This window comes from Staurois parvus, unplaced genomic scaffold, assembly GCF_062004578.1.
Source record: "Staurois parvus isolate SC_StPar_1 unplaced genomic scaffold, SC_StPar_1.0 ptg001037l, whole genome shotgun sequence".
NCBI classification, from domain to species: Eukaryota; Metazoa; Chordata; class Amphibia; order Anura; family Ranidae; genus Staurois; species Staurois parvus.
Window position 1 is genome coordinate 340,268 of NW_028318833.1, and position 12,635 is coordinate 352,902.

General features: G+C 45.9%; 1 protein-coding gene across 1 annotated transcript in view; it reads right to left on the minus strand.

Annotated features, from left to right (window-relative positions):
• Window positions 1–3,851: 3,851 nt before the first annotated feature.
• Window positions 3,852–12,635, minus strand: part of LOC149441000 (uncharacterized) — a 56,355-nt gene continuing 47,571 nt past the window's right edge. Inside the window, exons 12-13 of the mRNA XM_089657873.1 lie at window positions 10,791–10,929; window positions 3,852–7,202 (exon numbers count right to left, since the gene is read on the minus strand). Coding sequence (XP_089513999.1) covers window positions 6,997–7,202; window positions 10,791–10,929 — 345 coding nt within the window. The 3' untranslated portion in view covers window positions 3,852–6,996. The remainder of the gene's footprint in view (window positions 7,203–10,790; window positions 10,930–12,635) is intronic.

Genomic DNA, 12,635 nt, shown 5'->3' on the forward strand with positions numbered 1-12,635 from the left:
TCAGTGTAGAAGGTAGTATCTGGAAATGGCAGTTGGAGCTGTTTGACAGGCCGATCCTTTGCCGCTTCAGTGAGGATGCCCATGGCGGTTTCCTCTGTGCCGCCTGCACCCCGCTGCTGCTGCCTGGGAGATGACCGCTAGGATCACACTGTGGAGACATGCAGCTTCTGCTTCCCACCATCCGTCTCCTGGCTTTAATGAAAGTTGATTTTTTTTTTCATTAACCTCCCTGGCGGTCTAACTGATCAATATTTTTGAATGTCAAAGCCGTACATTTTTTGACATGGAAATTGTTTTTCTCATATTGTAGGCCTGTAATTCTTAGGAATAACTCACTGAAATCTGTCCGAACAAGAGTCTATTAAACATCCCGGGGAGGATAAAGTTTGAAACACGAAATCATAAATTATATTATATAAATAATCATAAAAAATAATAATAATATAATAATAAATGTAATTCAATAAAATAATCAAACCAAAAACACTGAAATATGAAATAGAGCGCCAAGTTTGCACATCGCTGAGCTCAGTCGCAGAATCGTTTTCAGTGTCTGATGAGGAATTTCCCCCACCAATCATTATCACTCAATTCTGCAAGTGGTTCTGATTTACTATCGCTGTTCTCTCTAAAACCGCGTCTGACCTAAAGCGACGTTTTTTGGATGCCATGGACATTGGATTTGGACCCAGTATGAATGTTAGAGAACCCTGCACTTATTTTTTTTTTATGTGAGACTACCCTTTATATTTAGAATCATGCCCTAATCCTGGATGAGGGTCTGGTATTTACATTAACCGCTTCCCATTCTTAAAGTGATTCTAAAGGTTTATTTTATTTTTTTTCATAACAAACATGTCTATACTTACCTGCTGTGTCCGGTGGTTTTGCACAGAACAGCCTGGATACTCCTCTTCACTGGTCCCCTGTGCTCCTGGCTCCTCCCTCATGTCAGGTGACCCCACAGCAAGCAGCTTACTATGGGGGCACCAACTGCTCCGTGTGTCTATTCACACATGGAGCCACGGCTCGGCCCCACCCCCTCTCTCTTCTCATTGGCTCACTGGCTGTGATTGACAGCAGTGGGAGCCAATGGCTCCTGCTTCTATCTCAGCCAATGAGGAGAGAGACTCCAATGCACATCACTGGATCGAGAGGGGGCTTAGGTGAGTATTATGGGGGCTGGGGGAGATGCTGCACACAGAAAGTTTTTTTATATAGAAGAGAATGCATGAAGGTAAAAAACCTTGAGCTTTTAGAATCACCTTAGGTCTAGGTTCACACCTACGCGTTTTCAGTAGCATTTTGCGTTGCATTAAATGGACTGCTGTGCATTTCTGCAAGATGGGACAGGTTCACATGTCTGCGTTTTCACCCGGTGCATTTTTTCGAAAGTCAGGGGGTTTTTTTAAATGCAAAACATTGCATTTTTGGTTCAATAGATTTCAATGGAGACACTGCAGAAATCCATGTAGTGTGTTTTTGTGGCATTTTTATGCGTTTTTCAGTTGAATCTGCCCAGCAACAAGTTGAAAAAAACCCCCCTGCAAAACACGTAAAAAACGCATGTGGCAAAAACGCAAAATGCACCACAAAAAGCACTGTAGAAACAGATCAAATGCAAACTGCATAGGTGTAAACCTAGCCTAAGATGTATCCGTATGTCCTCAGATGGGCACGGGGATTTTTTATTCTTGTTTGTACTTTTTTATATCTTGATTTTTTTTTTTTAGCTTCTTTGGGGGAAAAAAAAACTAAAAAAAAGGTTTGTAAAAAATAAATACAGGCATACCTCGGTTTATGAATTTAATTCGTTCTGCAGGACTTTTTGCATAGCAAATAATTTGTAAACCAAAACGCAGTTTCCCATAGGAATGCATTGAAAACCAAATTAATCCGTTCCGGAGGTCAGAAAAAAGTAAACGCTACTAAAATACTGCATGAGTTATGTTATCAAGTCATGTGGTATTTTAGTAGTGACAACCGTGTGTTAATGTTTCAGCTGTCAGCGGGGTTCCCCACTTACAGCTGAATGTAAAAGAAAGAATCGCCAACAATTAAAAAAAAATAAAAAAAAAAGGTGTGGGGTCCCCCCTCCCATCTATACCATGCACTTTGGGTCTGTTACGGATTTTGAGGGGAACTCCCATGCCAAAATGTAAAAAAAAAAAAAAAAGAAAGGGGTGGGGGTCCCCCCCAAAATCCATACCAGACCCTTATCCGAGCATGCAGCCCGGCAGGTCAGGAGGGGGGGAGGGGACAAGATAGTGCCTTTTCCCCACAATTCTGGCTGGTGGTTGTGGGGGGTCAGCGGGCAGGGTGCTTATCAGAATCTGGAAGCCCCCTTTAACAAGATCCAGCCCCCCATGTGAATGAGTATGAGGTACATGGTCCCGCTACCCATTCACAAAAAGCAAAAACTATAGTGTGAAAAAAGACAGGACACGGTCTTTGGCAAGTCCTTTATTAAAAGAGAAAAACTAAAAGAATGTCCCCCGCAGTAGATCCAACGTCAATTACGATATCTGCCGTTGACCGGGAAAAATAATTTAAAAAAAAGGCTCTGCTCCCGACAATGGCTCCCGGCTGTCTGCCTCTGAACTGGCTTAACAGTTCTTAAATACATAAGGGGTGGGGCCACCCAGTGACATCACACGTGTGGCCCCACCTCCTTGTGATGTCATTGACCCAGCATGCCCCGATTGATGACGCCACAAGGAGGTGGGGCCACACATGTGATGTCACTGGGTGGCCCTGCCCCTTACATATTTAAGAACTGTCAAGCCAGTGGAGCAGGCAGACGGCTGGGAGCCAGCGTCGGGAGCAGAGCCTTTTTTTTTTTTCCTTTTCGGGTAGCGGCAGGCTTCGTGATTGACGTTGGATCTACTTCGGGGGACATTATTTTATTTTTCTTCGTTTAATAAAGGACTTGTCAGACTGTCTCCTATTTTTATTCACAGTACACTTTTTTTTTTGTGAATGGGTAACGGTACCATGCACCCCATACTCATTCACATGGGGGGTGGCAGGATCTGGGGGCCCCCTTGCTAAAGAGGGCTTCCAGATTACGATAAGCCCCCTGCCTTCAGACCCCCACAACCACAGGCCAGGGTTGTGGGAAAGAGGCCCTTGTCCCCAACAACATGGGGACAAGTTGCTTTGGGGGGGAGCCCCCCCTGCCCCAAAGCACCCCCCCATGTTGAGGGCATGTGACCTGGTATGGTTCGAGAGGGGGGGGCGCTTGCTTGTCCCCTCTCCTTTCCTGACCTGCCAGGCTGCATGCTCAGATAAGGGTCTGATATGCATCTTGGGAGGGGGCCCCCACACCATTTTTTTTTAAACTTTGGCGTGGGGGTTCTTCTCAAAACCCAGATTAGACCCTAAGGGCTTGGTATGAATGGAGGGGGGACCCCACGTTGTTGTTTTATTTATTATGGTGCCGGTTTTTAAATGTAATTACCACTTTTTTTTTTCTTCACTATAGCTCAGAGATTAAGCTGTCACTTTCCCCCCAGCTAAAAGAAAGTGTTTTTAGTTTATTCCCCCCGAGTTAAAAGAAACAATGTTTCCTTTAGCTCCGGGGAAAGTGACAGATAATTCTGTGAGCCATAGTGAAGAAAAAAAAAGCCGGCAATTGCATTTAAAAATCAACACCGACATACACTTCATACTGCGAAAACAAATTCACAAACCGAGGCGTTATTTTCAATGGATTTTCATTCATAAACCGAAAAGTACGTTAACCGAGGCGTTCGTAAACCGAGGAACACCTGTACATACATTTCCATGGGTGCGATAGAAAAGGTAACAAAAAGATAGAGAAGACAAGTGATTGAGGACAATGCGCAATATTTATCATCGAGGTTTTATTATAGGAAAGCAGCACTGGAAGGCGCTCCCTGGTGACAACTTCCATTTTATACCATCGGCATTGTGATAGTAATACAAATAATAGTTATATCTGACGAGCCAATAAAAACCTCCTTTCACGTTGTGAGCGCGGCCTGTGCGCTGGTCCTCTTTTCCCAAAACTTTTTGGATTCCCAGCATGCTTTGCGCTTCTCTTCCATTTCTAAGGACTACATATCCCATGGTACATTGCTGCCTGTAAGAAGTGATTCCTGTACTGACTCCGCCTCCTGAACTCCTCATTACCTCTGTAGTTCAGAAGGCAGGCTCTGTGAATTGTGTGACACAGCCTACTCACAGTGCATAGAGACTACGTGTCACAGAATTCAAGTAAATGTGTGGGATCTTCACCAAATAAACGCAACATCAAGATGGTTCAGAATAATAGGAGCAGAATAGAAATCATTGGAATACAATGTGCAAATTATTATAGTATTTTACAATTTGACCAAAGACAAGAGAAGGGAGGACAGAATTGTGAATAGGAGAGCACCATGGAAACGTGAGCTGTGAGGATGGTACACACTTTGATGCATCAAATCAACCTTACAGGTAATATATTTTTTAGGAGTCATCCATGGTAAGACCTTTACAGTGTTACTAAACCCCCAACAGTCCAATCAGTCTGTAGATGCAGTAAAGCGTGCTTGTTATACTCACTGTGGGACCTAAGGGGTTAATCATCCGCATTGTGTAAAAAGGCTGTTTGATCCTGTCTTCTGATCCTTCCCTTTTCCACAGTTCATTTCATCTCCCGATAGAATAGAGCCTTGGAGGCAAGCTGCACATAATTGCATTTCCATGTTGTGTGTACTGTGGGAGACCAGATATAGCAAAGGCCGGGTCCGGGGAGAGCGGATATAGTGAATGCGGGGTCCGGGGAGAGCGGATATAGTGAATGCGGGGTCCGGGGAGAGCGGATATAGTGAATGCAGGGTCCGGGGAGAGGGGATATAGTGAATGCAGGGTCCGGGGAGAGCGGATATAGTGAATGCGGGGTCTGGGGAGAGCGGATATAGTGAATGCGGGGTCCGGGGAGAGCGGATATAGTGAATGCGGGGTCTGGGGAGAGCGGATATAGTGAATGCGGGGTCCGGGGAGAGCGGATATAGTGAATGCGGGGTCCGGGGAGACCAGATCTAGTGAATGCGGGGTCCGGGGAGAGCGGATATAGTGAATGCAGGGTCCGGGGAGAGCGGATATAGTGAATGCAGGGTCCGGGGAGAGTGGATATAGTGAATTCAGGGTCCAGGGAGACCAGATTTAGTGAATGCAGGGTGTGGGGAGAGCAGATATAGTGAATGCGGGGTCTGGGGAGAGCGGATATAGTGAATGCGGGGTCTGGGGAGAGCGGATATAGTGAATGCGGGGTCCGGGGAGACCAGATCTAGTGAATGCGGGGTCCAGGGAGAGCGGATATAGTGAATGCAGGGTCCGGGGAGAGTGGATATAGTGAATTCATGGTCCAGGGAGACCAGATTTAGTGAATGCAGGGTGTGGGGAGAGCAGATATAGTGAATGCGGGGTCCGGGGAGAGCGGATATAGTGAATGCAGGGTCTGGGGAGAGTGGATATAGTGAATGCGGGGTCCGGGGAGAGCGGATATAGTGAATGCAGGGTCCGGGGAGAGCGGATATAGTGAATGCGGGGTCCGGGGAGAGCGGATATAGTGAATGCGGGGTCCGGGGAGAGCGGATATAGTGAATGCAGGGTCCAGGGAGACCAGATTTAGTGAATGCGGGGTCCGGGGAGAGCGGATATAGTGAGTGAAGGGTCCAGGGAGAGCGGATATAATGAATGCAGAGTTAGAGGAGAGCGGATATAATAAATGCAGGGTCCTGGGAGACCAGACATAGTGAATACAGGTTCCGGGGAGAGCGGATATAGTGAATGCAGGGTCTGGGGAGAGCGGATATTGTGAATGCAGGGTTCAGGGACAGTGCATACAGTGAATGCAGGGTCTGGGGAGACAGGATATAGTGAATGAAGGGTCCGGGGAGAGTGGATATAGTGAATGCAGAGTCCGGGGAGAGTGGATATAGTAAATGCAGGGTCCGTATGGTAACGGTTTAAAAGGATAAAGCGCTGTGTTGAGATCTTTTTAATGAGGAATACGGATGACACCAAGACGTTTATCAGGAGGGAGCTCACTTTGGAGTCCTCATTCAACAAGCTGATCTTCTGAGTTCAATTGGGACCAAAAGTGCAGTTAGACTGTAACATTGTACAATGTGAGGTCACACTGTGTGAGGTGCAGATACTTGATGGAGGATGTATTCTCCCTGGAATTTTCGTATTATATTCAAAATGTTCACATTTCTTGATTTATAGGCATTGTGCAATGTTGATGTGGCACAGCATTTTTTCTTCACCTTTTATTCTTCTTATTATTTGCCCCACTGAGACATGGGTTGTGTGCGCGGCTACAGTATTCATATGTTACTGATATTTATATTTTTGTTTTTTATTCACCATAGTAAGCATTTGAGTTATTTAATTTATATTGGTGCTTACACCTATGAATAGGCTACTATGTAGTTGTTTGGGCAACTATGCCTCTCTATGGACTATTACGTCTCAGTTATGGGCTACCAAATTTTTGTATCAGGGATTGTGCCTCTTGTATGACTGCACCTTTGGGAGGGCTCCAACACCACTGTATGGACTCCTGCACCTCTAAGTGTGACTACAGCTTTCTAGGGGAACTCTACCTTTGTATGGGCTTCTATACCTCTGTACAGGTAACTACACATCTTTAGGATGACTATACCCTCAAATCAGTGGCGGACTGACAACTCATGGGGCCCCCGGGCAATAGGGGATCATGGGGCCCCTGTGTCCTTGCCCAAACTCATAAAAGCCTATGAAAAAGATACCAGGGGCATCTCATGGGGCCCCCTACTGAGCCCGGGCCCTCGGGCACTGCTGAGTTTCCAAATGGTCAGTCCGCCCCTGCCTCAAATCATTTTTCTTTGCACCACCTTGTTTAATAAATCCTGATGTGCACTTTATCAAGATCAGCTTGCCTTGCTTTCCTGAAAAGTGTAAGACCACGGAGGAGCACGGAGGAGCCACAATGTAAGAGGTCTAGAAATAAAGTTCCTTGGTTAACATAGAGACCATACAGGGAATCTGCTTCTGGCCGAACTTCCCCTCGTATTTGGTGGCCACCAGGTTGTTGACCCGAAGCAGGATATGATTCATCTCCAGCTGCTTCCCATATTGGTTAAGAACATCACAGAGGGCCTGTATGAACCAGCTGCCCTCGTCTGTATTCCTCCAGCAAACGTAGCCTATGCAGAAAGACACAGGAGCGTATTACAATGCTTGCCATTTCAAAGGCGGACAAGCCTTTAAAGTGAACCCTCCTATTCCTCTAAAGAGTGGTACCTAGCAGCGGTTCATAATTCACACCACCACTTCTTTCACATGCACTCCCTCTTTCACCAAAATGTACATCTAAGCAGACCTATAGTGTACCCAAAACAAAAAAAAAGTTTTGGCTTTAGATGGAGTGATTAAAACCCGGTCAGTGTATCCAATTGGAGAAATTTCCCTTCACATTCTCTTACAGTGACTGTAGAGGTTGCTACTCAACACCTTTCAAAGTGTATGTGGGGGGGGGGGGGGGTTCTCCTTTTGGACAGGTGACACTGGAACAGTCCTTTTGTTCCATGGAACAATTTCCCATCCATTCCCATTCTTGTGACAACTGTAAAATTGTGGAATATATATAGGGATATTATATATATACACATACATACATACATACATACATACATACATATATACATACATACACGCACACAGTATTTTCTGGCATATAAGACTACTTTTTATACTTAAAAATATACCCCAAACATTGGGGGTGGTCTTATACGCCGGGTATAAAATGTGACCCTTGAGTTTGTTTGGGTCAAGCTGGCTGGATGTGCAGTAATGTACATACAGTATACCGCGCTGAGCCAAGCTGGCTCAAAACAAATGTCCCTGTGAGAGATGAATCTGTCAGCCCGCTGGATGTGCGGTATATACAGTATACTGAGCCAAGCGGTTTCAAAACATACCGGTACGTCCCTACTGTAATCAGCCCGCTGGATGCATGTATGTATGGTAGCTGCGGCTACATACAGAATACACTGGGCCAGGGGCGGACTGACCATTTGGAAATTCGGGCACTGCCCGAGGGCCCAGGGTCAGTAGGGGGCCCCATGAGATGCCCCTGGTACCTTTTTCATAGGCTTTTTTGAGTTTGGGCAAGGACACAGGGGCCCCATGATCCCCTATTGCCCGGGGGCCTCATGAGTTGCCAGTCCGCCCCTGCACTGGGCCAATCACGGCGAGTGATGTATTCTACTAACGAAGCCGGCTCGGATGATATTGTTTAAAAGGAATTGGAGCAAAAATTTTTTGCTTAGAATCTAGATTTGACTAGCAGTAAGGCAAATGGCATGTGGCATAAAACCTGCAGCTACAACCATTTTATGCTCCAGAGTCTCTGTTTTCAGAAAAGATTTAATATTTTGGGGTTAAACCACTTCACCCCCCACACCTGTTCACCTCCAATGGACGACCAGAGAAATTTTTACATCTTTTAGAGAAGTGTTCATTTTAATATAAATAGTGTTGCTGCACATTTTATTCCGGAATTTGTCCTGTTTAAATTATGATTATTGTATAAAGCAATGCAAAAGGTATGTACACCTAAAATGTTTTATTTTTTTTTATTTTTTTATTTAAAAAAAAAAAAGGGAAATGTGTAAAAATAACAAAAAAAAGTTTAAATATTAATAGTTAGAATAGAAAAAAAAATCAGCAGGAAAATAATAGTTGAAGAGAGAAGAATAAAGAGTTAATTAGGCTGATTAAAGTAAGCTAAGGGTTAATAAAGGGTGAAGCAGAGGAGCATTTTAACTTTTTTTTTTACTTTGCTTTAAATGACATCATCTGCAGATCGAAGTTCATCCCTTTGACCTGCTGATGTATGAACAGAAAGATCCAAAAAGTAACAATGTTACATTGCATCTTTTTAGATTCCACATCTGTGTAAGCGTTATTTATAAACACAGATTCACAGATTCTTTTTTAAACCCCGCTTCACACTGGTGCTACTTGGCATGTTACTAATGACATGCAGAGTCGCACGACAAGTGAAAACACATTCATTTCAATGGCAGCTGTTCCAATCAACTTTTTTTTTAAAGATTCCTGCACCAACTTGATGCCACTTGAATGCAACTTAAGAGTCCCTTGGACTAATATTGTATGAAACTGGCAAGAAAGTTGCACTGGCAATTGCAAGAAAAAAGGGGTTCTCAGAAGTAGAAATGAGGCTGACAGCTGAAGCTGCCGACACCTTCTTATACAACCGTCCCAGCTTTGCATAATCAAAGCTGACAATTACCGAATGCTGGGAATGGGGTCTGAGAAGCAGGGCAGAGAGACTGGACATGCTACACACGTCCGGTGTACAATGAGGAGTTTTATTTTGGGCACCAAAAGTCTGGAACTTGTTAATGTACATTTTAGTATGTGTGCGCAAGATGAAAAATATTAAGTTCAGCAGTGAAAGGGTTACGTAAGCCCCGCTTTTCAAAAAAGATCTAAGAAAGACCCATTTTAAAGCAGAATTCCAGGTTTACTTTGACTTTAGTTAGATTGGGTCAAGTTGGCCAAAACAATTTCCATCACTAACAGATGCAGCCGCCCTGTACTATACTGTTGTAGGATCAGCTACATACAGCGAGTGGCGCTGTGCTCCAGCAGTAACTTGGGTGACTTCCTGTCTGTTGCTGGAATTAGAGAGACGGTCTGAAGGTTCCTCAACCATTCAGGACTCTCCACCATACAAAACTGATTGGCTGAGGTGGAGAGGCAGGTGGATGGGTTACAGAAAGTCTTTGTCAGGAATCCCAGAGATCACCACAGCGCACAAATCTGCACAGGCATAGGATCCCGACAAGACATGCAGGCAGGCGGGCACTAGGACCCAGGCACGCCTGTCACCAATGACGGCCGGGCAGGCACTAGGACCCAGGCGCACCTGTTGGCGCCGGGGGGGGCTATTTAAACCAGCTCGTGCAATGCTCACATTGCCGTATGGTCTTCATTCCCTGTTCCCTGCTCGTCTGTTCCTGCGTGAGATACCTTGTTGCCGACCCTGCTTGATCCTGACCTCTGCTGACCATCTCCTGCTCTGATCCCTGGCTCGTCTGACTATTCTTTTGCTTACTCCTGATTACCTGACCTCCTATGGCTGAAACCTGGCTTGTGACCCGACTACTCTCTGTCTGCTGCTCTGTACCATTCTGCCTCTGCTGTTACCGACCCGGCCTGCCTGACTACGCTACACATACTCTGTCATCCATCCATCCTTCACGGATCCGGTCACCACTGCCCAGGTCTGCCAGCCTCTTCACATCAGGCTTTCTTCCGATACATACCTCCGGCGGTTTCCTCTACCACAGTCGGGTGCACTCAGGGGTCGCGACCTGGTCTCAGTCTGCTCCAAGTCCATCCCCACCATCAGGGGCTCTGATGAATAAGCAGACTGGGGCTTAGACCCCGCGCCCTGGGGAATCCCGTTCTGTGGGTTGCTAGAGATTCATGACAGTCTTTTATTGAATGATAAAAGTAGAAGACATCTCCTGAATGGTGGAGAAACACTGAGGTTGACTCAATTTAGTTCTGGTAGCAGATGGCCAGTTACCTGCACTGCTGCTTAAGGTTTGTAGCTGTTGCCACTACTCTCTAGTACAGCACACACAGCGGCCTCATCATTCTGTAATGGAAATTGTTCACTTGGGCCAGTATGACTATTTAAATTCAGAGTAAACCTGGAATTCTACTATAAGTATCTTTGTCGTATTAGAGGACTCTACCTGGTACGGTGGAGTAGAAACAAAGGAAGTCCGCCTCCACTGGGATCCTGTCTCCAGAATGGGCATCCACTTCCAGGGAGCTGTTGGCTGGTCCATCGTCTGTCTGCACCCCCTTGTCATGCTTTGGACCTTGGCAAGCCTGAAATAGACATTCAATTCATGACATTAATTTGCAGCTTCTCCTGTGGATTACAGGACTGCTTTCTCGTACTGTTGGCTAGTGTCGATTGACTAGTCCAAGCTGGGGAAAGATCCTGACTTTCAAGTCGTGATCCACCCAGTTGCCTGGACCAGTAGATGGCTCACTCAACCTCTCAGCAAGATGCTGAGCCAGATGCTCCTGCCTCTCCACAGCCTGCAACTCCAGTCAGCACTGGTTAGGGCAAAACAAAACAACAGTCACTGACAGACTGTTCACAGAACACTGAGAACTGAGCGATCAACGATCTTTGATCGCTCAGTTCTCAGTCTTGGAGATGGCAGGGGACAGATGCTGCATCCACCTAGGTGAGTAAAATAAAAAGCCAAAAGCCACACTTCTCTTTTAATTGTATTGGATACGGAAGGCAGTGAATTCTGGCAGGAGATTGGGAATTCATGGGCTGGCAATGCAAATCAAAGTAACGCCAAATCCAAAATTACTTCCTTTTCCCTTCCTCCACCGACACTGGCACAGCATGCAATGTCTTAGGGAATATGTAGTGCCCTCTAGGTAGCTAGGCTTTGTTGTTTTTTTAGTTAGAGGCTGGGTAGCAGCCTAGGATGAGTCGAACTGAGAGTGAGGTAGTGAGGTCACCTCAGGACAGGCTGGGAGGCTCTAACAGGTCAGGGCTTCTGGTGCCCTCTCACCTTTCCAAAAGCTTAGAAAACCTGTCTGAAACAGGGGTGGAGGCCCAGATCTGCATGTTTAGGGGACTTTGGTCAAACCCCTGGGAACAGGTCGGGCATGGTGACCAAGGGCGACATATAAATGTGGCAGAGCCTGTGCAGCAAGGCAGTGTTGGGTGAAAGACAGACTGAGAGAAAGGCTGGAGTGTGGAACCTGGGAGGGAGCCCCAGGGAGGGGATCCAAGCTACAGCCTGGTTGCTGGGGCAGAAGGGTCTCCACTGTCCCACTGTCTCCTGGGGCGGATGACCTCTATGTCGGGAAGAAGCCAGCCCAGCAAAAAGGCCTGAAAGCAGTTTTAACCCAGCAGGCAAAGAGGACTGGACAGTGAGTACTTCTACACCCCCTACAGTTCCTTGGGCACCCCATATACCCTTAGAACCCATCCAAGTTGTTAACCCCTTAGTAAAATATTCCTTGAGCTGTTTCTTAGTTTTTCTATTGACTGTGCAAGTGGAAATGTGAAGAAAATGTGTGTTGCCTGACCGTGCATAGCTTAAGGGGACTCAAATCTCAGCGACTCCTATGGGGATAGGGCTACATATATCGAAAGCCCAAATTGTTTTTAGATGGAGGGAGGAATAGAGGGGAAATCTTCCAAGAAGGACTCCTGTTCTGGTGCCAACGGTTCTCTCCACTTTGAAAAGATTTACTCCCACTTCCTGTTGTGTCTCTGGGACAGGAAGTGAATAAAACAAGGATCTTAACTCTGTCCTACTCTATCCATGACACTGCACTTGCTCTAATGACAATATGAAAAAAAAAATTGTGACACTGCAATTGTGACACTGTACACAACATCTATATGAATGACTGGCTTCACTTACTACTGTTAATGTGATTGGTCACAGTAATCATATGGTACAGGGCTGCGCACAAGACAAGCAAGCAGGAGGATGCACCCTCACATCCTCCCAGAATGATGCTTGTCCCACCTAGCCATTCATCTACAGTGGTGG